The sequence below is a fragment of the Peromyscus eremicus genome, chromosome 1 (assembly GCF_949786415.1).
Source record: "Peromyscus eremicus chromosome 1, PerEre_H2_v1, whole genome shotgun sequence".
NCBI classification, from domain to species: Eukaryota; Metazoa; Chordata; class Mammalia; order Rodentia; family Cricetidae; genus Peromyscus; species Peromyscus eremicus.
This window is the reverse complement of record NC_081416.1, coordinates 115,867,270-115,894,605: the sequence shown is the minus strand read 5'-3', so window position 1 is coordinate 115,894,605 and position 27,336 is coordinate 115,867,270. Positions and strand designations below refer to the sequence as shown.

The 27,336-nt window shown below is 43.2% G+C and overlaps 1 protein-coding gene across 1 annotated transcript in view; it reads left to right on the top strand.

Moving 5' to 3' along the window:
* Positions 1–15,468: 15,468 nt before the first annotated feature.
* Positions 15,469–27,336, top strand: part of Adamtsl3 (ADAMTS like 3) — a 191,076-nt gene continuing 179,208 nt past the window's right edge. The window contains exons 1-2 of the mRNA XM_059269120.1: positions 15,469–15,579; positions 22,094–22,221. Coding sequence (XP_059125103.1) covers positions 15,469–15,579; positions 22,094–22,221 — 239 coding nt within the window. The remainder of the gene's footprint in view (positions 15,580–22,093; positions 22,222–27,336) is intronic.

The window sequence follows — 27,336 nt, the reverse complement described above, 5'->3', positions numbered from 1 at the left end:
TAGATTAAATTGATAAAATACATGTGAAGGTATGGAAGGTTTGATTAATGTAACTGAAACCTTGATGCACACAGTCCTTGGTACCAGACAGATGTAGTTTTTGGTCATGTGAAACATTCAGATTCCCCTTGGTGTGACACTTATAAAATCTAATTAAGCATTAAGACATCAAAGAAATTATCAGTGAGTAATTACAGATAATAAAATTACAATCAGTTCCATGTAGTCAAGGGCATGTTTTGTTGCCAGGTGTTTGGTCACAGCAATGAGAAAAGTGACTAATACATTATCAGTCTATCTGTCGGTCTGTCTGTCTGTTGGTCTGTCTTTACCTCACACAGACTGACCATAAACTTGATATCCTCCTGCTTTAGCTTCTGGAATTGTGGGACGATAGGTGTATGCCACTATGCCTAAATTCCCAGAAACAGTTTTGCTCAGATTTTCATGCCTGTAAATCTGTAACTCCCCGCACTGTGGAGACCCACAAAGGTTTCCTATCGAGACCTGAGATTGCTTTACACAGCAGGATGGACTGACCACGCGTGTGGTTACCAGGTGTTTGGAAGGGTCTACACTTGGCTGTGCTGGGGGGAGATCTTTTGCTCCACACTTTGGCATTTCTATAAATAGCCCTTTAGAAGAGACAGAAGGGGCCCGGTGGATAAGGATCCAGGCCCTCCCTAGGCTGCCCTATGTTTCTGTCTTTCCTCTTGTCGTCTAGGTATCTCTTTCTATCTAAATATTTCTGATTTCTCCCTACTCAAGAGTTCCCTGGGCATAAATGTGGGAGCTAGTCTCCCATTTCCCATTGTCACCAGATGGAGTGGAATACTTTCTACCTTCATTAGTTTTTATGGTTAAGAATTCCTGTATGTTCATTTCACAGACATACAAGTGCTATTTCTCCAGCACTCGGGAGGCAGAGCCAGGTGGATCTCTGTGAGTTCGAGGCCAGCCTGGTCTCCCAAGCGAGTTCCAGGAAAGGCGCAAAGCTACACAGAGAAACCCTGTCTCGAAAAAAAAACCCCAAAAAACCAAAAACAAGTGCTATTTTTGCACAGTAATTTTCTTTTAAAAATTAATCTTAATGACAGTTATTGTCAGTTAAAATGTTTTAGTATATGTATGGAAGGGTCAAATTGACTTATTTGCATATGTAATAACTAGTTATTACTATTACTATTAATATTATTATTATTATTATTATTATTATTGGTGAGAAGAACCATTACCACTTTCTCAGTGATTTTCAAAATACATTATGATGTTATTAACTGAAGGCACTATGTTGGGTTCTAGACCTCTTGAATGTACTCCTAAGTGGAATCCGGCTTACCTTGACCTTCATCTCATCTTTTCCGCACCAAACAGCAAACTTTAATATTCAATCACTGGTTTGTTAGCAGGACTATGCTGTTGGGAATTCCCCCTTTTCTATTATAATGTCAAAGCAATGTGTTTATGCTACTGCAGAGGCTATCTGCATTAACAAAATGAAATAATTTGTGCTTAAAACAATGCTTGGATTATCTAGTGCACTGGGAAAAATAATCTTATTATTAAATGCAATGGTCACTGTCAAGGAAAGAGTGGCAGGCTTATGAGCCAGAAAAAGCTAAGATGTGTGAGGTACAACTGACTTTCATAAAGTATGTTCTTCAGTCTTCACAACAAACCTACATTAGGTATGAGTGTTTCAGATGCAGGGTATAGCCCAGCAGTTGTTGCGTTAGTAAGTAGGGCTGGTGACACTATTTAACATCCTGGCTCCTTTTTTTTTTGTACCCTGTATGTTGGCTGTTCCTCTTGTGGTTGCAAAATGGCTATTGCACTTCAAGCACCATAATGAGGTCCAAGGAGGGAGAGAAGAGGCATGCAATTACATACATTCAGTTCACCAAGGAGGGAGAGAAGAGACATGCAATTACATACATTCAGTTCATCAAGAATTTGGTACTCAGGCCTGGGGATATAGTTCAGTTGGTAAAGTATTTAGCGTGCAAGCACAAGGACGCAAGCTGAGCCCCTGGGACCCTGTGAAAAGCTGGATGTCATGGTACTTGTCTATTAGCTCGGCATTGGAGGTAGATGGGTTAGAGACAAGAGGAATCCTGGTTCTTGTTGGGTAGCCAGTCTAACTAACTTGGTGAACTCCAGGCCAGTGAGAGATCTGCCTCAAAAGACAAGGTGGTTGGTTCCTGAGGGCCAGCACCCAAGACTGATCTTTGGCTTTTGCACATGGATGCTTGCATATGCCTGTGTGCACAAACAGGCACAAGTTGGGGTTGGGGGATGTACTGTTTGCCCAGAAGCAGCCAGTGAAGATGCTCCATTCTGTGTCACTGAGCACCCCTAAATCATAGGCCACTCAGATTGCAAGGAAGGCTGAGAAAGCAGGAACCCTATTGCATATTGAATTTCAATGGACTCTCTAGAGGATTCTATTATTAAAAAAAGGAGGGTCAGCCATTGTGTCTACCACAAATTCAGTGCTATGCTTGCCTTACTCATGAAGAATTTCAGATGGAGATGCATGACCTAAAAGGCCCAAGTCATCCGCTCTTGAGGAGTTAGTAGAGGAGCCAAAACCTATTGCTCATGCTCCTGACTCCTAAGCTGCAAACCCTGGTCATTTTTATAAGGACTTTGGACCATGTGGATGATATTGATGATGACAGTGTCATGTGAAAAACAGTACATTTCAGGTTTGAAGGAAGTTCTAATTATTTTTAAAGTACAGTAAAATATTAGGTTTCTCTCCTTGTGGAATTTAGCTTTGATAATGTAAGACAAAGGTTTGCGGTAGATTGTTCTGGGAGGAAATCAGTGGGTTAACCACCTTCCAGTTTCCTTTATGTGAACACCTATAAAAAGGTGATGCTAGCAGAAATGAGAGTGGGTTAGGTGGAAGAGGGAGCTGCCCACAAGATGTGGTGTGGGTGCATTGGTGGGAAGCTATGTCAGGAAGCATCTAGCTGCAACTCTCTGAAAACGCCTCAGCTGACAGCCACTTTGGGTCATTCCTGACTTTTCTTGCTTCCCGGGTCCTCTTGAGCCCTCTCCTTTCCCATTTCCCTGTGATGCTCATCTTGTGGTTCCTCCTTCCTTGCTCCAAAAGAGTGCTGAGATAGCATCTTGTTATTTGGCATCACCAGGCAGCCACAGGGTCCCTGCTCTTGACTGTTTGCTTCCTGGTGGAGAAACAGCTTCAGTAAGTTTTTCCATTTCCCATTCATTAGATTTCCTGCCAGGTACCTGGCTGGGTCCATGAATGCAGGAGGCAGCAGGATGCTGTACTTCAGAAATGACCCAGGCTGAGGGACATTCTCTAGGGTTAACTTTTAAGCTCTTTCCCTGAGGCTGAGGAGACTTCTCATCCTCGTTCACATGGTATGAAATTTAAAACTTGGTCCTCATGGTTCGTGGTGTATTCTTGCTTACTGCTTATTGTAAAAGTTAATGTGACCCAGTTTTTTGTTTTAATTAAGGTAAACCGAGATCACCCAAACATTGTCTGCTCTCTGCGAGGAAGAAACGAAAGAGGATGCATTCTTGTTTATGTGAGGATGGTGAAGGGACTCTTATTTCAGGACACGGGTCATCCTAGATGGATGAAGGCAGCTTGGGTGGAGCCATTACCAGATCTGGCATGTCTAGACTCCCTGGCACCAGTGTGGCTCTCAGCAAGTGTCTACTTGGCTCCTTCTGGAGCCTTTTTGGCATGGAAGAAAGACCTTGTACAACACTCGTCATATGTCATTCCCCTTAAACAAAACCTTTCTTCTGTTTCCCTTGCTCTCCTCACTTCCTCTTCTATGTCTGAGAATACAAAAGCCAACATGTTCTCCTTCGTTCTGATGACAATATCATATCAAAGGTGTACTGATCACAATCTAATGCCTGCTGTACGGGACCTTTGAGAGTAGAACGCTCTGTGCTTAGAGAACAACCACTTAGCTAGTTGGGGAAAGAGTGTGAGTTGACACAGATAATTGAGTCATGGTTTGTTCCACATTTATTGCTGTCAATATTATCACAGGTATTAGACACATTAGGTGATGGTAATTTCAAGTAACTAAGTAATTGATATGACAAGGTGGTTCATGCTAATAGAATGTAAAGGCAGTGATCTATGTGTGATATAGACCTTCTAAAGAAGAGTGGCCTGGAGAAAAGACTCTGAAAGAGGGTGAAAACAGTTCTCTTGGGCAGAGAGTCTTGCATGTTGGGTTTCTCTAGAAGGATGCTAATGAATTTTGATGCAAATGCCAGTGCTCCCCTGAAATGGTTGTTAGCAGAGAGATGCAAAGGAAGCAGAGTGGACAGAGTGAGAAGTTGAGCCTGTGAAGACAGACTTGTCCTATCTACAAGGATCTTTAAGCAAGTGGGCAGCAGAGTTGTCCTTAGACTAATATGGGGGGGGGGTTCCTATAGCTCCACATTGAATTGTTACTAAATGCAACCTCATTTGATGAGTCAGTTACTATGTATTTCACTGTTTCTTGGCAGTAGCTGAAATGATTCTTTCTGGAGAGGCTTAGGTTTTCTATTGGGCAAGAGTATGACCCTAAGAGAAATGCCTCTAGCAACTGACTTGATCCCAGCAAATGGCAGACAGCTGAAGGCTGTTTGATAATGCACTTTGCAGCCAAGTCAACAAGAATGCTCTTGAAGGGGTTTCCAGGCTGTGCCATAGGGAGAATGAGATGAGCAAAAGCATGCACAGCCAACATGATAGGGCATCCAGGGACAGGATAGCTGAGATGCAGTGGCTCTGATGTTTGTAGGTAAGCAAGGGTAATGTAGGCAGGGGTAGGAAGCAGAAGGTAGAGGGCCTTGACTGCCAAGTAAAGATCTTTGAACTTCGTATTGTGGACATTAGAACATACTAAGTAGTTTGAGCATCTTGTAGGTGTGATGGGTTTGAATTGTGTTCTAAAGGGAAGCACCTGGCTAGACATGTAGGAGAACAGGAAGTGCAAGAAGTTTAAAGGAAGGAGACTCATATAGATGAATGAAAATGAGTATTGAAGCCAGGCCTGGTGAGCAACTAGCTGCTCAGGAGGTTGAAGCAGAAAGATCACAGGTCCAAGACCTGCTTTGGCTACAGGTGAGTTCAAGGCCAGCCTAGTCAACTCTGCTTGAAAATTAAAGGTGGACTAGAGATGTAGTCCAGTGATGAAGTCTTGCCCTTGGTTCAGTCCCAAGTACTAGAGTAAAAGAGAAGGATGAGAGAGAGAGAGAGAGAAAGAGAGAGAGAGAGAGAGAGAGAGAGAGAGAGAGAGAGACTGTGGTTGATAGAAAGAGCCCTGGACTGCAAGTTGAAATAAGCAAGGTCCCATCCAAGTTCTTCTTCTTCTTGGACCTGGTTTACCATCTGTAAAAATGATTAACTAAAAGTCCCTATCCAGTTCTAACAGTTTGTGATTTTATGTTAAAGTTATCTTCTCATTTGCATTCCTTAAATTGCATCCTCAGAAAAGATGTTGAAGGCTGATTTAGTGTAAAACCAGACTTCTGGAAACTTTGGTTTGGATGTTTGGATGTTAATTGATTCCTCCACTCTCATGGCCTTCCAAATCCCCATATTTCCACATAAAGTTTGTAGCCAATGGATTATAGATTCAAGCTGAAGCAGAATCATGTATCAGCTATTACAAGCCTGAGAGTTTTGTTTCTTAATCAATTACAACATATCCGGTAACTCAACCCAGCTACAAGGAAGACAGAATTAGCTTTCCTTATTGCTCAGAGATGGAATGTCTTCACCTAAGCTTCTGCTTCAATCCTAATGAAAAGAGGATTAATGCTGGCAATGAAGAAATGAACCAGTGGGAGGCCAGCTGCATTAAAGACTGAAGCAGGGTGCACGGTTTCTCTTATGTGAATTCTGTGCCATAGGATGGTGTCAAGCCCATAACAAAAATCTAACATGGGACCAAAACACAACTGGGAGGGAAATAAGGGGGGTAAGCTGACTGCTCAGAACGCTGGTCATTTTCTGTTTGACAATGATTTGTATGTGATTTTAGGGCTGATGGCTCTGCATTGGACAATGAATAAAGGGGCTCATCCCAGAGAGAGGCTGAAACCCTCTCTCAGAAGTCATAAGTTGCCTGTAGTTCTTTGTCTAGGGTTGGGATCAGGAGGAAATTTCCTTCGACATTATGTCTATTGATATTGCCATTGGTCCACATGCAGCTGTTTCTAGGAGAGCCTGTTTCACCGCAGACTTCCTGGATCCCGATTCTTATCTTACAGTCTTTCTACCTCCTCTTCCTCGATGTTCCCCGAGTCTTAGATGCAGGAGCTGTGATGTAGATGTACTTGTTGGGATATACACACAAACAACAGAAACAGACTCAGCAAGTTGTATTTGTATATTTGTGCATACACATGCCGCATGCATTACATGTATGCGAGTGCCAATGATGATCAAAGAAAATGAGGCCACCAGCTTGAGAGAAGGGCCTGAGAGTGGTTCTAGGGTGAGGAGCTAGGAGCAGCTGGAGGGATGAAAGGGAGGAAGGAGAGGGATGTAATTCTGTTTCAACTAAAGACATATTAACAAAGTAAAAGTGAGTGGTAGAGAAATTTTTCTGTATCGGAGAAGTTTTAAATCCTTGTCTCATTGACCAGAAGATGACTTTCTCCACATCTGCTTATTATCGAAAGTACAAACTCTATACTTGTGTTTGTTCATTAAATTTTACTTCATGTCTTCATTTTATGAATATTTCCACCAGATGCTTCTTATGTCCAACACTACATTAATTGCTGGAAATGTCTTAGCAAGTAAAGCCAGACAAAAGGCCAAACTTCGTGAATCTTGCAGGGAGTCAGTAAGAAAGATATGAGCTGGATGGTCACATGCTTTTCCCTCTAATTGAGACGAGGTTTCTCCGGAGAATTTCAGGACTTAGTGTTAACTTAGTGTTAACTAGGTAACCTTGGATTGTAGCTTCAGTGAATGAATGAAATTTCAAGGCTTCTAAAAATTTGGTAATTAATTTATGATGGACAAAAAGAGGCACAAAGATATTGACTTACCCATGTAGTGGAGTCCTATACAGATTAGAGGCAAGGTCAAGGACATGGTGGTCTTGATGGACACAGTTTTGTTTGGAGCATTGCTGGCCAATGTGAATTAGAAGAATTGGAAGCCCGTAGTCTAGGTAAATCGGGAGCATGGGGGAAGGCATCACACACACTCTTGTGGGCGTTTATGCTTTCCTCTGCAGTAGGTTTCTGACAGTGTGCTTGGGTCTTTTCCAAGAAGGTGGGTGGCTGCGAGGGGAACTGACCACACAGGTCGTGGTGATGGCTGTCCACAGAAGTCCATGCAGAAACCTCATGCATTAGGACAGCATTGCTAGTCAACACAAAGGAAAAATTGCAGAGGCGATCCTATCTTTGGGGGATGACTTTCCATTTTGATTCAATATGTATTCCTAGTTAATCACTAATCCCAGGCATAAAGACATTGCTGAGGGTGCCCAGGTGAGGAGCAGGAATCCAGCCTTTCAGTAAGAATCTTCAACATCTGGGGGACAAATAAAAGCCTAGAATAGATTTCTCCTTCTTTAGGGAGTAAAATTCATTAATAATAACAATAGAAACATGAAGATATTCTGCATCCTTTAAAAAAAAAACCATAGCCAAGGAGATGAAGTTTTGAAGGGGATGGAAGCATGTACATTCTAATTAGCATTTGTTTTGGCTATCAATGACATCAAAGAAAACACTGAATGTCTGAAACAACAAGTGAGATTATATATTTCAGAATGACCAGAAGAGTGCAGAATTCCTAACCCATAAAAATGATTGATTATTGGAGGGATGGCGATGTTTGTAGCCTTGATTTGTTTATTATACCTTGTACGCATGTATTGGATTACCATAATGGGCCCCATAAAGATGGAAAAATAATATGTCCCAGTAAATAAATAAAATAAAGGAGAAGATGTAAACGAATGATGCAATAAAAGGGTTTAGACTTCATTAGAAGCATGGCAGAGCAAAATTACATTGTAGAAAATAGAGTCAATGACACAGAACACAATGCTTTAAACATTCTGAAAAGAGCCCATGTCCTGTTGTATTTATGTTTCTTCTGATTTCCTTAATTTTTAATCCTTTGTTTATTATGTTCATATTTTTTATCTAGCCTCATCATTTTCTTTATTCTTGATACTTTGCTGTATAGAACACATTTTAAATTCAGTCTCTCCTGGCTTTGAAATTTTTAATGTTCCTTTAAAGAAATCCATACTGGGGATTTTCAAAGTTTACTAAAAGTATGATTGACAATTATTGATTTAATATACAGGTATAGTACACATCCTCATGTTTTGTGCTTATATAAACACATGTACCTCTATGCAAACTCTCTTTTCTTGACTTGACTTTCAACTTTGTTATCATTTTGCAGCAGTGACTTACGCTATGGCTCCAACAGAACTTCCTTTAATCGTAGATATTTCTAGAGTTGCATTGTCTAGTACAGCAGTCATTGCCCACAAAGCTTAACAAGTGCTTCACATGTGGCTACTGTAAGTTCAAGGCCAAATGATGAAGATCAATAAAAATCAAACTACCCAGACACCACTGTCTAGTCACCACACTCTTTGATGACTATATCCAGTGCGTGGATGCTTACACGAACGGTTTCTCTTTGCCCTCCCACGCTGCACACTGTGGTCCTCTGCCCTCTGATTAGGTCTGCCGTAGTCTGATTCATCTATCAAGACTCACGTATCTGCCACCCCTTCCCCCCATTGCCCAGGCTAAGGACCCTTTCCTTCCCCTTTCCTTTAGCACTCGGTTTCCCCTGCCTTCCAGTTACTTAACCAGATTTTTGAGGGCGGTGACTGAATGGGATCTGGGGAATGTTATTGAAGGGGAAAGGGAACTTTAACTTTGCTTAACTCAAAAGACCCTGGCAGAACTCTCTCCACCTGGCGGTCTACACTGACTCTGGCTATCTAACCTGGGAGACTCAGGGAACGTTTTCGTTAAGGTGCTGGGGTCTTGTTGTTGGCTCTCCCTGTCTTTGTACTCTGGTCTCAGCTATGCAGAAATCCCTGTGCCAGCTTCCTCTCTTCACCTGGGCTAACACTCCACCCAGCAGTGGCCCAGCATGTGCAAAGAGAGGCCAGGGATGGAAACAGCATGCTGGCTTCTTTCATGACTCACTTTACTAACTGTCAAATAGTATTTCTTGAGGGAATTTGTTTAAAGCCGATGCCCCTTGCATGTGGTCTGGGTAATATTCTTGATGAGTCGTTGGCACGAATCCTGTGTTTTTCTATGTGAAAATGGCTAACCATGAATGAAAATAAATCACGAAGAAAAGTCTGAAAAGAAGCTTTTTCTAAAATCTTGGTATCATGAAACTTGAAAGAGTATGCCTGTATTTCCCCTGCTCCTTAGAAAGAAAAGCCCACTGTGGATTGTCAAATACGAGCGACTTAAATGTGGTTTGAGGTATGTTGGGATTAAGAGCTTCGTAAGGCTATTCTGTGGCTGTTAATGGGCAAGAGTGCACAAAGAGCATTCCAAGGAGTCTGCTTGAGGATGGCAGGAGGTGTCGGGTTTCTGCAGGGATCCTCTTTTCATCCATGGTGATGAGCAGAGTGAAGGCAAAAATCCATCTGAGTGCTGAAAATACTCGTGATGTATTGTTGTTGTATCGGGTTCGAAAGTAACTGTTTTCACATTAATTGTTATAAATCATTATGAGAGTAAAGAGGATTAGTCTTATGACCAGCATCCTTCTAGAATGGTTTCCTGACCAGTCCACTCTTTAGATTAGATACTTCTTAGCTGTCCAGGCTGCCCTGGGAGCTGGAACAGGTTGACATGTTAGTAGCTGTCTCCCTTGCCCCAGTTGCAAAACTCCAAAATGTCTCCAAACATTCCTAAGTGCTCCACAGGGCCTGAAACGTTCAGCTGAGAAGCAACATTCTAGAACCTCGTGGATTCGTGTGGGGCTGGAAGTTAACAATCTGCAACATCTGGCTGAAGACCTTGTACAACCAGGCTTGGGATGTCCTAAGGCAGTTTCCATAAATGCTGTTGAGGGCGCCAGCCACCAGGGCCAAATTCTTGACCAGTGTTTGCCAGAGACCTTGCATTGCCCAGGGTTTTTGAAGGCACCATGGGGCAATTTCTTGGACCCAAACTGAACTGATTTATATATTAGAATCATAAGTTTGAAAGTGTCACACTTGTTAGTTAATAAATCCAGCAGTTTAGAAAGGCTACAGCGAAAACCACAAGCCCATCCATCATCCAGCTCTAGAAATAACCGGAATTTATACGGCAACATTCTGAACATTCTCACGCATGTTCATGGATAGCACTTTTGAACAGGCTAAGTACACAGACATGGTGCCATCAAAATGCTGTCACACTATGAGTGCCATTTTAAGTGAAGAGTAATTAATTTTATGTGAATTATAAAATAATGATGTTCATATGTGTGTGTGTGTCTGTGTGTGGATATGTGCAGTTGAGCACAGGTACCCTCAGAGGCTAAAAGAGGGCTTTGGATCTCCCCAACCCCCGTCTAGAGTTACAGATGGTTTTAAGCCACCTGATGTAGATGCTGGGAACCAAACCTGGGTCATCTGGAAGAGCAGCAAGTGCTTTTAACCACTGAGCTATCTTGCCAGCCCGATTTTATGGGAATTTAATAAGGGAATGAAGAGAAAGCGAGGGGCCTGCAGAACTTGTGCCCACAGCAGAACAACTCCCTCAACAGTATCTCTACATATATTACAATAGGTCATGCAGCATTAGGAGCCTGGAGTTACTGTGTTTTAAAAACGGATGTTTAAATCCCAGTTAATACTGCACGCCGTCCTTACAGCTCTTTTCCCTTCCCCTTCCCACGTTTATCAGTCACACTATAGGAGCTGCTTTAAGGTAGTATGTGTTCTCTTCTACAACCCTCACAGCCCTGGGGCTTATCAGGGGCTCCGAACTGCAGCAGATCACATGCTCACCCACTGTTCCTTCTCCTTGACTTTTATAATCCTGCTTCTAAAAAGTTTTCAATCATCTTCTGGTTGATTGGATTTCATCACCCGACTTTTAAATGACAGTTTCCATCTCCTGAGGCTTTTTCTTTCTACATTTGAAAATGCTGGTCTGCCTGTAACTGTCTGTCTTTCCGTCTCTGTCCCAGTCTCTGTCTCTCTCTGTGTGTTAACACCTACATGACAACACCTAGCACTTTAAGCACTTTAAAGTGTTCCATTTAGTAGTGTCAATTATACACTATTGTGGAAGAACCATCCGTGTCTAGAGCTGGCTTTCATATTACAGAGCTGAAACTGCGCTCATTAAACAGCGTCTCCCCGTTCTCTCCTCTCTTCAGCTCCTGGCGGTCACCCCTCAACTGTGTGCTTGTGGATGGGCTGACTCGGGGTGCTTCATATGTAGTCAGACACATTTCTTTTGTGCCTGACTTCTTTTGTATAATGACTTCAATTTCATCTATGTTGTGGCATGTGTCAGAACATATACGTGCACATCTTATTTATTCTCTAGTTGGTAGACATTTGGTTTTGGTTGTTCCTCCTTCTGACTACTGTAAATAATTTGCCAACAGAGATGAGCATGCCGCTATCTGAGTCCATGTGTGCCATTTTGGGAGATATGTCCTCAAAAGGAGAATTGCTGAGTCATATGGTGAACACACTCTTGAGGAACTGCCATATTGTTTTCCATTATGACTATACCACTCAACATTCCCACCAGCAATGACATGGGGTTCTTTTTTTTTTTTTTTTTTTTTTTTTTTGGTTTTTCGAGACAGGGTTTCTCTGTGTAGCTTTGCGCCTTTCCTGGAACTCACTTGGTAGCCCAGGCTGGCCTCGAACTCACAGAGATCCGCCTGGCTCTGCCTCCCGAGTGCTGGGATTAAAGGCGTGCACCACCACCGCCCGGCAACATGGGGTTCTAATCCCTCCACACTTTGTGTTTCCACCCTTGGTTGTCTGGCCTTGTTCACTTCTTCCTCACAGTGCATTGTTTCTCAGTAGTCATCCTGAGGGGATGAGAAATAGCAGCCTGTGGCTGTTACTGCAAACTGGACGGCCGGAGAGATTCTGCGTTGCCCATTATAAACGAGTGGCCACACCTGTTTCATTTAGTGATATTGTCTCAGTTAGGGTTTCTGTTGCTGCAATGAAACACCATGACCGAAGACCCCGAGGAAAGGGTTTATTTAGCCTATACTTCAGCATTGCTGTTCATCACTGTAGGAAGTCAGAACAGGAACTCAAACAGGGCAGGAACCTGAAGGCAGGAGCTGACGGACGCCATGGAGGAGAGCTGCTTACTGGCTTGCTTCCCATGGCTTGTTCAGTCTGCTTTCTTATAGAACCCAGGACCAGCAGCCCAGGGATGGCACCACCCACCATAGACTGGACTCTCCCCTATTGATCACTAAATGAGAAAATGCCTTACAGCTGAGGATCTGAGGCTGCTTCTTCTGATGACTCTAGCTTGTGTCAAGTTGACACAGAACCACCCAATACAGATATCATTATCATGTGGTAATGTGAATATTATTTTCATTTTTTTCTTTCATTTTCATCAGAAGTCAGAAATTTTGATTTTTATGTGAAGTGTTTATATGTTTAATTTTTGGCCAAATACTTCTTTTGTTAAAATTCTTTTGGGGCTGGGGAGATGGCTCAATTAGTACCGTGCTTGCTTTGCAAACAACTTAGTCTGTGGTGACTTTCAGGTCAGTGAAAGACTACATCTAAAGAACAGGGTGGACTGTACCTCAAAGAATGATACCTGAGCTTGGCCTATGACCTCCACAGACATTCATCCACACATGCACCTGCACACACATGAATGCCATCCCCAACACAACTGCACACACACAATCATCTTTGGCAGATGCACCATTATAGTTAAGTCAGTTAGAGCTGCAGGGTGCTGCCCATTTGCGCTCTTCTCTTTACCCACTATTGACATAGTCACTTTTGTTTTATAGAGAAGGACACTAGAATCCCACCGCAAGGGCGGGCTTGAGAGTGGTTATGAAGCTCGGGTAAGATTGGCATGTGCAACTTAACACAGACCCAGGGGAGTTGGCCTGACACGTCCTATCCCTTGGGTATGGTAAGTCGCCATTGTTGACCCCAGTGCCTTCAGGTGTCACATCTCTGCCTGCCTCTTTGGGATATGATGTGATCACGTGGGCTCTGGACTCTTGCATGCAGTATTTCAATGGAGGTTCTACTTCTCAGATCCTTCCTCATGCTCCTGCCTGCCAGCAGAACTTCTCTAGAGCACAGTCTGCTGGTGTCATGCCTCTGCTCTGAAATTGTCCAGGGAGCTGATCAATGAGCGTGCTAGCATGCTTGGAGCTTGCCTTTGCCCCATAGATCCACTCACTGCCCTTCCCCACCTGCGGGATGCGATCTGTGTGAGCTGCATCAGTTCTATTTGGCCAGTGGGGGACACTACAAGGGATTATATAGACAGTTCTCTCTGTCTGTCTCTCTGTCTCTGTCTGTGCCTCTCTGTGTCTCTGCATCTGTCTGTCTCTCGCTGCATTTGCTCACCAAAGCCTTAGCTCCCCCTCATAGCTCTTTACACAGAAAGGTGGAGATGAAAATCTTGGATTTAAAGAGTCTAGCTCACACCAGTCCACATTGCTGCCCCGGTCTCCTGGCTTCCCTGTACCCTGTCCATTCAAAGACATGTTTTAAAAAACGTTCCTCAGGGGCTATGGGTGTTATTCAGTGACAAAAAAAGCGCTTGCCTTGCCTCTCATGCCCAAGAACTGTGAGCTTGATCTCTAGTACTGCAAAAGCGAACGCAACACTTCAAAAATAAATTAATACATAAACACATAGAATAAAATACCCCTCAAGGGGCTCAAAAGATGCCTTAGTAAATAAAGTGCTGCCACTCAAGCATGGGGACAACTGTTGGGTTCCTTAGTTAAGCACATTGGCTCATCATACTCAGGTGAACAAGTACATACATACCACACACCACACACACACATACCATACACTACACACACCACATACACACACACATACACCATACACACACACACCACACACACACACACATGCACACCATACACACACATGCACACCACACACACCACACACACCATACACAACATACACACACCACACACACATATATACACACACCACATACATGTATATACACACACCACACACAGGATTTGACCAGCACGATTCTGTTGGGGAAATGATGAGGACCATGTCTGGAGTGTGAGATGCAGCTTGAACAGGAACTGTGAGATATGGAGTTGCAGAGAGAGGTATGTCTGTCTGACAGGCAGACGCTTATTAGTGTGAAATGTGTTCCAGTGAATTAGTGAGAGTTAAGTTCTCTTAGGTGGTAAAAATGACCAGGGACAAAGATTGGCTAGGAAAGGACTGACCAGATTCCACAGGCCGTCAGCTCTCCAGCCGGTGAATTTTAGCAGAGCAGTATGGACTGGAGAAGGAGAGGTGAGCGTCAGAGTCCTGGGAATTTATCACTGATATCTAGCACATGGCTTTAGATATATTATTAGTGTTTAATACAACCTGGTTGAATTGAATTGTTGATCTGTGTGACAACTTGACATTTTTATGACATCCGCTCCATTCATAATTTTAAAGTTTTGTTGCTCAAGACCTTAAGGTGGTATTAACCTGAAAGAATGTATCTACTGTTAGCAAAATCTGGGCGGTTTGAGATCTCCTCAAATGACCTTTGTGGGAACATTGGAATGAACCTTTATTTGATGCCTGGGAAGTAATATCCCACTGGAACTCATTTCATTTGGAGTTGTTTTTAATATGGAGCTGTTAATATGGCATTTCCAATAAGTGACCTTAGATGTGAAATCTGTGTTTAATTACTAATGTTTTAGCTAGAGCAGCAGAACAGCACTATTCAGTATAAGTCATAGATTTAAGAACTTGTCAGGGAAATAGTTTATGATTTGATTTATGCCTGGGGATCCAAGAAGAGCAAGCAACCACAAGCCTTTATGGGATTGTGAACACGTTCCCTCCTACCAGAGTCTGGGCTTCCGCCAAGTCCGATTATATAATGAGTAAACAGTATCTTCGGGGGATTTTTTTCATCCAGCATATTCCCGAGCTAGGATTTTACTTGGGAAAATATGATTTCCTAAGCAATCATTAAGCCTGATAGCTTAAAGCAAAGGACAGAAAGTGCACTGTTTCTTAAGATGTGTTTTCATAGGTTTTCCTTTGGTGTTTTTCTTTGCTCTTTAAAACAAAAGAACTTATGTGGAATGTTTTATTGTACACACACACACACACACACACACACACACACACACACGCACATTGTATGATACCAGAAAACAGTCACCAGCAAAAATCAACAAATTGAAAAGTTTTTCTAAGAAATAGAGACCATCAAAAATAAGGGCTCATGTGCAACACCAACTATCCTGTGGGCAATGATGAGGGGGTATATGGTTCCCACAGAATTGTCTCATTCTATGGAAAAGAGCTGACCTTGCTCTACACTCTGCTAACAAAGGTTGTGGAAATAGCTTCTGCATCTGTTTTTCTCGACAATTAAGGATTAATGCCGCCCCATTGGGTCCCCTGACCTCTCCTCCTTCCTGTTCCTTTAGAAAAGCTTGAGGGCCTCGATCCATACCTGTCCTCTCAAGGCACCTAGTGCAGAACTTCTACTGTGGGTATATCTTTGGATAAGGGAACCAGCAGATGCCTGGGAGCCCACAAATGCCAGGCAGGAGTGTGCATTCCTCACAAAATATCCGAGATAACATGGCAGACTGTTGAAAACCGGAAGTGTGGCTCCACTTGCGTTAAAGGTGGGGTGGGGGGTGGTGGGTAACGTGTAAGGCTTCATTGAGATATCAAGAGAATGTTGTGGTCAAGTGGCTCACAGCAGCAGAGGGAGCGGATCCAACACTGGGAATGCTAAACATGAGTGATGATAGCTCAGTGCCTGAATTTGACTGGATTCCCGGTCACAAAGGAAGTGGAGTTTCAGTGGAGAAATCACACAGAGGAAAACAGGATTAGCCTAGGGGGATGACAAAGGAGTTCTGCCACGGCCCCGTCATTCCTTGGACACATATGGTTCTGAAAGCATTGCTCACCTGAAGATGGTGCTGGGGATATCCACCAGGGAGGCCGTGGGGATTAGAGAGGACATAAGCCAAGCCAAGGACTGGCCCACAGCACTGTCCGCATGAACAGCAGCTGCTTTAGGAAGGACACGTTCCCGGGTCTTTGTCTAGGTCTTACCTCAGGGGCACAAACTTGACGTTGGATGAATCAGACTTTGATTGGGTTCATTTAACAGCTTGCTTTATAAAGCGGTGTTCACACAGAGTGTAAACAACCACTTAAGACAGTTTAAAGAGATGTGTGAAAGGTGAATTGGAAAAAGCAGTACCCACTGGTAAACAAAAGTTGCCTGGTTTGGGCTTATCATGAAGCCAGCTCTGTCTCTGTGGCCACTGGGTTTTAGGGACTGGGCTGGTCAAAGTGAGGCTACCACAAACCTCTTCTCTCAGGAGGCTGGTGGCCACCACTGTGGGAGCCCACAGAGGTTTCCTAGTGAGATCTGAGATTGCTTTACCCAGCAGGGCTGCATAAAGGGATGGACTGACCACGTGCGTGGTTACCAGGTGTTTGGAAGGGTCTGTACTTGGCTGAGCTGGGGGGAGATCTTTTGCTCCACCCCTTGGCATTCCTTTAAAAAGCCCTTTAGAAGAGACAGAAGGGGCTGGTGGATAAGAATCCTGTGTTTCTATCTGTCTCTTTCTCCCTCTACATTTCTATCTAAATTTCTTATCCCTTACTCCTCAAGAGTACCCTGGGGGAAAAAAGTGGGGGTGGGTCCCCCACACAACGCACAGCCTAGTAAGGCTCTGCCCAGTTCCCATGAATGGCTGTCCCTCCATCCTCCACAACCCTCTTCTGCATCCTGATATTTGACAATGGCAATTGGTATTATTCCATATTTTTGTGGTAACATTAAGCTATATTTACAGGTCTTCTCTCTGGTCAGTGGCCTACTCACTTGGCATCATGGTCTGCTCACTACTGTAAAAAAAAAAAAAACCTGATATAGGCATTAACGGAATTCTGTCAGATTGGGAAGCTATGTCTAGCATGCTTATCAGTGACTTGGGGGACACAGGGAAGCTGCAAAGTCAAGGAGATGGCTTACAGATGGGGGCTGGGATCAGGGTCCAAACAGACCTCAGCTGGCTGATCTCCCAAGCCAAAAGCAACAAGAGGAGATTCACTGGAGATTAATGTTAAGTCTTGCATAAGCATCGACTGGAGAGCTGGCTCTGCCATCATTATTTTGAAGGTGATATTTTTTTAACAACAATTGCTGGCATTTATGACATATTCACTAGCTATATGGAGATGCTGTATGATTTACTTTCTATGTGTGTTTTAAGTAGTGTGTGTGAGCAATGGTGACCATCACTGTTTAACATGAGTTTTTTTTTTTAAAGTTAAAGGCTTATCATAACAGTTTTAATCATGTAATATGTAATCCTGCCTCCAAAGGAAGTTCCAATAAATGGTGTTCCTGAAATAAGACAGAGAGGGAGAAGGGGGGAAGGGGAGGGGGAGGGAAGGGAGGGAGAAAAAGAGAGGGGAGGAGGAAGGGGGAGGGAGGGAAAAAGGGAGGGAAACTTTATCAAAAGAAATTTGACATGGGTTACGGAAATAGCTTAGTGAATATGTCACAAATGCCAGCCCAGAAGCCACATAGAAAAGCCAAGCATGATAGCACATGTTTATAATCCCAGCACTGGAGAGGCTGACAGACAGATCTCTTGGACTGGTAAGCCATCTCCATCAAAGAAGGGAGCTCCAAGCCTAAAGGAGACCCTGTTTCAGAATCAAAATCAAAGACTGCTCCTGAGAAATGACACCCAAGGTTATTCTCTGGTTTCCACCTCTATGTACACACACACACACACACACACACACACACACATACACACACACACACACGAGTATGGGTCATGGGGTAATATATGGCCTATACTCTCTTTAGATGTAATGCCACAGTCTAGACACTACATTTTGAGATTTAAAATTTGCATCCTTAATTGTGTGCAGAGATTGAACACAGTCACGAAAGAGCAGGGAGAGCAGAAAGCATTTGGGGTGTTAGCCAGGTACTGGAGGCTTTGGGAAAAGTCTAGAAGGGTTCTTCCAGAGAAAAGGATTGGGGCTCATTGTTGACTTCTTTAGAGGGGTGGAAATTCCGGGAGAGGAAGATCAAAAGAGAGCAGTGGGTAAAATTAGGGACATTGCTGCTACTTGGTACTAGGAAGGATGAACAACAGGATCGGCTGGCAGAAACTGCCGCTGGGGTCTAGGGAACCCAGCCATCCTAACGGGGAAGGGAAACACCGCGGGACCCCGTGAGATGCCATTTGCTTTCTGTTTTCTTAAGAGGAAAAAAATCTGACAGATCCAATCAGAGAAACCAGATGTTTTCATTTTATAATGTGCCCGTTTTAATTATTTTAGAATCAAGATGTTTTCTGTAAGTGAAGGTGGAGGAATTATGGAAAGAAACCTGATTCTAACTATAAATGGAACAGATGGGGTGGTGGGAATAAAAACAAATTAAAACAGTATTGCAGGGAGCTCTCAACTTTCGTTTAAAAAATATATGATGATATTTTTCAACTTTTCACATTCGACCAATTCATATATCGAGTGACAGAATGCAAAACCAATTTCAGCTGTGTATAGTTTAAACATTTGCCTAAATGATCTGGACTTACCCCATCTAAAAGTCCAGATGAATGTATTAAACTGCTAATTGTATTTTTTCTATCCATTAGAATTTTATATTTTATACTGTATTATAGGCAGGGTACAGTTATGTTTGACGACTTTCAGGGCAGAAAAATAGAACTAAACAGTGGTCTTAATTAGAACAGTAAATAGTATGGGTTTAATTAGCTCCCATTCCTGATGACAGATTTGGTCAGCTGCCAAATATTTATTGTTTCTGTCTCTCTACTGAGGCTGAGGTACTGCTCTATAGGGCTGTTCACTGGGCTATTAACAGAATCTGTCAGACCCGATGACCTGTGGGACTTGAGTGAAAAGTATTGGAAAACCTTTTTTCTTCCCATCATTACTTTTTGATTTCAGTTTTGAAGGTCTTCCCTACCAATTCCCTTTTAATTTAATTTTTTAGGGGGAGGGGATGATGATGATGTAACGTGCCTGAAGGCTTAGGGAAACCTGAGCAATATCTAATTCAGGCACATGCATTCCTTACTTTGCTGTGGTTTCCCTCTACACCTTTATATTCTCTGTCTTATGACTTACCCATTAAATTCCGTCTGACTTGTACAGTTATTTCTATAGTCCAAGAGGATAGGGTTTTGTTTGTTTGTTTGCTTGCTTGGTTTTAAGTAAGACATTACGTGTTTTATCTTTTAAAATATGGTACAAGGGGCTGGAGAGATGGGTCAGTGGTTAAGAGCACTTACTGCTTTTTCAGAGGACTGGAATTCTGTTCTCAGCACCCGTTCTGGAGGACTACCACCTGTAGCTGGAAGTTTTCCTATGTCCTGCCCAGTCCCACAGCTGCTCAGACCCAAATAAATACACAGAGGCTTATATTATTTTAAACTATATGGCCATGGCTTATGGCTCAAGCTTCTTTCTTATAACTAAACTCAGCCCATTTCTATTAATCTGTATGTCACCATGTGTTCTGTGGCTTTACCTGTGTGCCATTGCATGCTGCTCCTTGGACAGCAGGATGGCATCTCCTGCCTCTCTTTTCTCCTTTCACTATCTCCCTTGGATTTTCCCACCTTGCTCCATCCTGCCCTGCCATAGGCCAATGCAGCTTTATTTATCAACCAATCAGAGCAACACATATTCACAGCATACAGAAAGACATCCCACATCAAACACGCCCTGTGACGCCCCCCTCCAGGGGATCTGATGCCTTCATCTGGCCTCCAAAGTAGCATGTGCTCAATCATGTGCACGCACTATGCCACCCCAGACACACAAATACACGTAACTAAACATAAAAATAAACCCTTTAAAAATGCTACAAAATATGGGGACACAACACAAAATGTTGCTAAAGTCATTCAAAGCCCTCTCACTCTCTTACCGTAACACTTTATTTATCTGGGTGTCTCTTTGTTGATTCACAGGCAGACTTACCATGTTAAACATGATACAGCCTTGTATCTAGGTAAGGTGTTGTCATCTAATGATTGTATTTTGGCCTAAATTCCTTAAAAAAAGAAATTTCAAAAACCACCAAAGTTCAGAGAGTAACAAAACCATTCCCCATGAAAGCCCACCTGGCTTAATGTTGATTTTTGAAGCTTAGGCTTATTTGCTGTAGACATTCTTTTGAGTGATAAAGAAAATAAAGTAATGCTGTTCCTCTGTGACTTTCCTCAGGGATGGCGAGCAGACCTGCAGACCTGCCTCTTCTCTTCTTAGAGGCAGTTTGATGGGTGTTCTTCCAGCCCGTGCTCCTCGACTTTCACGACCATGTTTTCGTGTGTGTTCACTAAGCTGTCTTTATATGAAGATAGAAAGTGCCTGGGTTTTTTATTTTAAAGAAATTAAACCATACCAGCCTTTTCTATTTTTTACTTCTGTTAATAAATATAAGACAGTCTTTCCTATGCTAACCATATGACCGTCAATGTTTATATGGCATATGATTTTTCCTGGTATTTTATGGTTTCGGAGCCTTAATATAAATTTCTAAGAGATCTGGAATTCATTTGGACATATTTTAAGAATTTATAGATTTTTTTAAAAAGTTTTTTATTAGATTTATTCATTTTGTTTTATGTGTGGTGTTTTACCTGCGTGTATGTTTGTAATCATATGTGTGCTTGGTGCCCGCTGAGGTCAGAAAGGGCATTGGATCCCCTGGGATTGGAGCTACAAACAGTTATAAATACCTACGTGGGTGCTGGAGATCAAACTTGGGTTCTCTGTGAGAGCAACAAGTGCTCTTAACTGCTGAGCGCTTTCTCCAGACCAAGAATTTATCTATTTGTATATAAAAAAATCTTCAATACTAGTACTTAGGAGACCGAGGCAGTAATAGGTGGAGAGCAGCCTGGGGTGTACAGAAAGTTCAGGGTCTGCAGGAGCTACATCGTGAGATATTATCTCAACTATTAAAATAGCTTATAGCTACTTTTAGTAGATATGACAAAAGTGCTGTTGATGTGTGTATGAAATGTCATAATGAAACACATTTTGTGCAATTAATATGCACTAATAAAGCATTATGAGAAAAATTAATACCTATGATTACTTGTTATGTCAATGCTATAACTCTTTTTTTTTTTTTTTTTGAAACAGAGTATCTCAGTGTAGCCTTGGCTGTCCTGTAGACCAGGCTGGCTTCTAACTCAGAGATCCGCCTGCCTCTGCCTCCCAGGTGCTGGGATTAAAGGTGTGCACCACCTCCGCCCTGCTGCTGTAACTCTTAATTGAGACAAATTTCCTCATTCCCTCACTTTTACTGGTTTTGAGATTTTATTTTTTAATTTACTTTCATTTTATGAATGTTTATTTTTACTTTGTGGTTGTTTTACCTGCATGTATGTCTATGCACCACACGTATTCCATACTGGATCTCCTGGAACTGAAGTTAGAGAATTGTGAGCTGCCAGACAGGTGCTAGGATTCGATCCCAGGTCCTCTGGAAGAGCAACCAGTACTCTTAACCGCTGAGCCTTCTCTCCAGCTCTGCTTGTACTCTCTGTAAGGGGAAGTCCAGAAGATGGTGTCTAACTTCCTGACCAGCTGAAGTCACTGTAAGCCCAGTATTGTACTGCACAAGCCAGGAACTTCCTCGTTGTACATGGCTGGAACTTTACACACACTGAACAGCCTCCACCCCTGTATGCCCCAGGAGTCTCTGGCAGCACCATTATCCCATTCACCAAGCTGGACTGCTATGGGTATCTCCTGTGAGTAGAATTAGGTGACTTCTATAACTGGCTGCATTTTCCCCCCACATCCAGACCTCGAGAAACACTCCTTCAGACGAAGACAAAGATGGCAACTGGGATGCTTGGGGAGACTGGAGCGACTGTTCCCGGACCTGTGGGGGCGGAGCTTCCTATTCTCTGCGGAGGTGTCTGACGGGAAGGTCAGTGGTGGCTTGGGGGCTCCTGGGGGGGTTGTGTCAGTGATTCTGGGTGAGTGAGGAGGGGAGAAGGTGTGGCTCTGAAGCGCTCTATTTGGTGACTTTCTACCATAAACATCAGCCAATCTCAAGGTCACCTATTTAAGTGGGAATGGTCCTACTTCTGGGTATTTCATTGTATCTCATTTACATAATGGTCACAGGGTTCAGGAGAACCAGTCACTTCAGTCCTATGAAAGTGAAGGCCTGTTAAGCTCAGATGCTGACTTGATATTATCAGGATTTGGGGGCAAAAGGTTGTGTCATCTTGGTGGCAGTCCTTGCGAGGCTGCTGTTGAAATTACTTTCTTGTTCACTTACTGTGAACCTACCATGGGTCAAGAAGGTGATGCAGGAACTGGGCAGCTGACACGGGGGCGCGGGGGGTAAAGTGCTTGCTGAACAAGCATAAGGACCCAAGTTCAGATCCCGAGAGCCCAGATAAAAGCCAGAAGTGGTGGTGCACACTTCTAACCCAGTATAGGGTGGGCAGAGATGTGGATCACAGGGGCATGCTGGCCAGCAAGTCTAGCCAAAGCGGTGAGCCTATGTTCAGTGAGAGATCCTGCCTCAAAATATAAGATAGAGAACTGTGGGGAAGATGCCAGACATTGACATCAGGTCTTCACATATGCACACACAGGTGAGCATACCCACATATTCAAATAAATACATCACATGCGCACACACACGCACACACACACACACACACACACACACACTCTTATAAAGATAATACATGCTCTGCTTTCACCTCTTAGGTACACTTATACTAAAATGTAAGATCAGTTTAATTTTAAAAGCCCACAAGTCTCTGGGAAACCTGTACTTGCTGTTCTTGAGGTCGTGACTCATAGGAGAGTTTAAACCTGGTTCTTAGGTGAGACACAGCCTCAGGTCCATGGACTCTCATTCTCTGGTCCCAGACAAAAACCTCCTAGATTATGGCAGCCATCTTTACATGTGGGATGCCGTGGGGTGAAAGAGTAAACTGGCTGTTACTGCTTATCTCCAGCTACAGAGAAGAAACCCAAAGGGAGCATATTTTATTCTGCTCAGTTTATGTTTCATGCAGATCTTAGGCAGGTGTATTAGACAGTGACTAAGAATGTCCTTCAGTTTCCCTGAGATGATGCAGGGCATGGTGGATGACGAGAACAGAGTCCCTTGAGAAGGAGGACACATTAGTCCACCCAGGGAAGCATGGCAAGGCTGTTGGGGCATGGCAGTAGTTTCATCTAGAGAAAAACTTGACAGAACATCAGCTTCTGTAAATGGCTGTAGAACTGAAGCCAGGCTCGGTCTAGTGAAGGTAAGGGCTATGTCTGATCCCCTCTCCCTTGTCTTTCATTTTTGCTGGGAACTCAAGGCTCCACTATTCTAAACACATTGTGATATGCAGAAGAATGATGGTGTATTTCATAATATTAGGAGATATATCTCTATCTATCTATCTATCTATCTATCTATCTATCTATCTATATCCTACCGAGACCTGTTGTCAGAGGTCCACATACCTGTGGTCAAGGGGAGAGTGGTGACTTCTTTGATGTCGGGTAAGTTCCTCTCCAGTGCTGGTCAGTCACTGAGGGGAGAGTGGTTAACCTGAAAACTGAAGGGGCAGCTTGGCTGTCTCTGTGTAATCTCCAAATATGAGGAATCATTTGAAATCAATGGTAGCTAGAATAACAAAGAAGTGGTCTTTGTTCCATTGTCTTTGAGTTAGCTCCATGCCTGTGGGTTTGTGACCTCTTCATCCTAAGGGGGTTGTGTCTAAATAAGTAAAATGTTGCTCAGCTTCTGTCTTTCCTGCTGAAGGTGTGGACAGGAGAGGAAAGGGAGCACACTGTTGTGACAGAAGACAGTGTTCTGCGGTGTGGCTGCTGTTTAGAGCTGGCTCCTAGGAGGACTTTGGTGGAGTTTTCTGAGCCACTGCCCATCTTCTCTGAGCCTAGTCCGATGGGCTCTCTTGTCTCCTCTTCTCTTGATATGCTCTATTCAGTACACTTTGTCTTGTATAAGGACTTTTCCTCAACCCTTGGACCCATAGGCACATGCCTAGCTTATTTACCTGTATTACCCTCAGTGCTGCCTGGTGGGCTCATAGGACCACCTCATGCTGGCTCTTTCTTCATGTGTCCCACAGGAAACCCTCAGATGAATACACATGAACAAACTCTCAAAGTTCACTCTGACAGGCTGCTGCAGCTGGCCTCAACACTCTTCGGTTTCTTGGGTGTGACTTGCACATTACCCAATGGGAAGGGACACATGATGAACTCTTCAGGTGGTGTCCCAAAGTTCTTTCCCTTGGCTCCAAACCCCTTCCATCCCTAGCAAGCCCCTGTTCTTCCTGTCACTCCCTTTCTCAGACTGAAAGATTTTGTGTTTGTTCTGTGACCCATTTAGTTTAGGCAGGACCATCTGTGTGAGCAGTGGATTGGAACTTTCATTGGAGCCTGATGGGGTCACCAGTGAGCATCTAACTGAAGGGAATGACTCTAAGGAGATGACTACCTCATGCCTGAATATCTCAGTAACAAATACTTCAGCCGTCGGGGTACAGCTGCTTAGAGTCTCTCCTCTGTGCCCACTCTTGTGCTGGCCCTATGCCAGCACCCATCTCTCTCATTTTTATGGAGTATTTCCTCCGTCAAGAGATTCCCAGGCATCTAAAACTGTCTTTATTTTATTTTTGAACTGGAATGGTAGATTTTCTCCAAGTATATGATGGTATAGATGTAATTTTCCCCTGAGAAATTAGAAGGTATTACCACACCATTTCATGATGTCAAATGGCAGATTGAGAAATCTGAAGACAGAATTCCATTCTTCCCTCCTCTGTAAACACATAGAAATGCCCCTGTGTCTTGGTGAGACTTTCTCTAGAAAATATATTTCCTTCAAGTCCCTTATTTCATGGATAATTATTTGTTTTCATTTATTTATTGACTTATTATGGCCATAAATCCTATTAACATAGATTTTTCTCTTTTTGCCCATTTGCTCTGCTTCTTTGCTTCTTGGGAAATTTGCTCTCTCTCTCTCTCTCTCTCTCCCTCTCTCTCTCTCTCTCTCTCTCTCTCTCTCTCTCCCTCTCCCTCTCCCTCTCTCTCCTCTCTCCTTTTATTCCTTGAATTTTAAAAGAAAGGTGTTCTGTCCCAGATTCTGTTTTATCTCTGGGGTAAGGATAGATGTCTGCAGGGTGCTCCCTTCTTCTTCTTCCAGGGTCTCAGTTCTTTCTCTGTATCGTTCCAATTTTAGTGTATGTGCTGCTGAAGTGAGCACTCTCAATTCTTGCTCAAGTGTTGTTTTCTGGTGTGTTTGTTTTATTATCACATTTCATGTTAGAGAACTCTCTAAGGGTTGTGGAGATCTAGGATGTTTTATTTTGGATTGCTCTGTCTTTTCAAAGAAGGCTCATCTGATTCCATTATCTAGGAAACAAGTGAGGTAGAAAGACTCGTCAGGACTCTGTTTTCAGTAAAGTGTGAGTCTTTGTGTTTAGTTATCTCTCAGTCCAGACACTTTAGTTTAAACTCTGGAGATAAAAACATGGTCTTTATTGTGGTTTTAATTAAAGATTTACTTTATTACTTATTTGTAGGATGTGTGTGTGTGTGTGTGTGTGTGTGTGTGTGTGTGTGTGTGTGTGTTTGTATGTGTGTGTACATACAGATGCCCTCAGAGGAGAGAAGACAGGGTCAGATCCCCTGGAGCTGGAGCTATGAATGGTAGTGAGCTGGGTGCTAGGATTTGAACTCTGACCCTCTGAAAGAACAGCAGGTGCTCTTACCCACTGAGCCACCTCTCCAGCCCCCACCATCTTTTCTTATTCATTGTTTAAGAATTTCATGCATGAGTATAGTGTGTTTTAATCACTTCCCCTCTAACCCTCCCATCAGTGACTCCTTTTCCCTCCCAACCTAATACGATCCTACTGGAAAGTTCCAGAGGTAGCCAAGAACAATGACCATGGTCTATATTGTTTTGGAGTTTAGGGGACCCCAGTGACCAACAACACAAAGGGAGGGGACCTATATTTGGCATTAGGCTTTTTGTTTGATAGCCTGTGACACCTGGGAGGGGCGTTGACCCCATAAGGGTAACTCCATTAAAACTTATATATATTTATAAATGTAAACACATATAAACATTTATATTTTAGGAAGATTCTGCAATAGTAGATTCCCAGATGGCTTTTCCAGAGGACTTTAGCGTTGGTCATCACCCCTCAAAGAACAGAGCTTTTTGCTGCGCTGAGGGGTGGAAGCTAGAGGCTAACTACTCCAGGCTGTGATGTCCCTGCTCTTTATTTTAATGTTTATTTTTGCAGATATTAGTTATATATAATGATGAGCTTAATTATGACATTTTGTACAGGTATATGATTGTCATCAGCGTTCTTACATGAGTATGGTACCTCACCAGTGACTGCACCACTGAAGAAGATGTCTTTCCCTCTCAGCACCCATTGACTGGCTTTAGATCCTTGGGGTGGAAGGGGCCTTGTAAGCCCCGCCCCCAGATGTTGATGGGCTTAATCTTTTTTTTTTTTTTTTTTTTTTTTTTTTTTTTGGTTTTTCAAGACAGGGTCTCTCCATGTAGTTTTAGTGCCTATCCTGGATCTCCCTCTGTAGACCAGGCTGGCCTTGAACTCACAGAGATCCACATGCCTCTGCCTCCCAAGTGCTGGGATTAAACGCATGCACCACCACCGCCTGGTGATGGCCTCAATCTTGTGCAGGTCTTGTTCAAACAATCACAGTGGTTGTGAGCTGTGGTGTAATGTCTATGCTGCTCCTGGAAGATAGCATTCCACAGCACTCTGCCCCCCTTTCTATGGCTCTTGTATTCTTCCTGCTCCACCTTCTATAGTGTTCCCTGCACACTGGAAGGGCTGACACAGATGTCCCCTTTATGGCTGAGCTTTCAAATGTCATTTATTCTTATCACATGACCAGTTGTGCGTCTCCGCATTCACTGCTGCCCATTGAAAACAGAAGCCTCTCTGACCACAGACAGCCTTTTGTGAGTTCTGCTGAGAAAACAGAGTCATTTCTGGTGATTCCCCAGCTG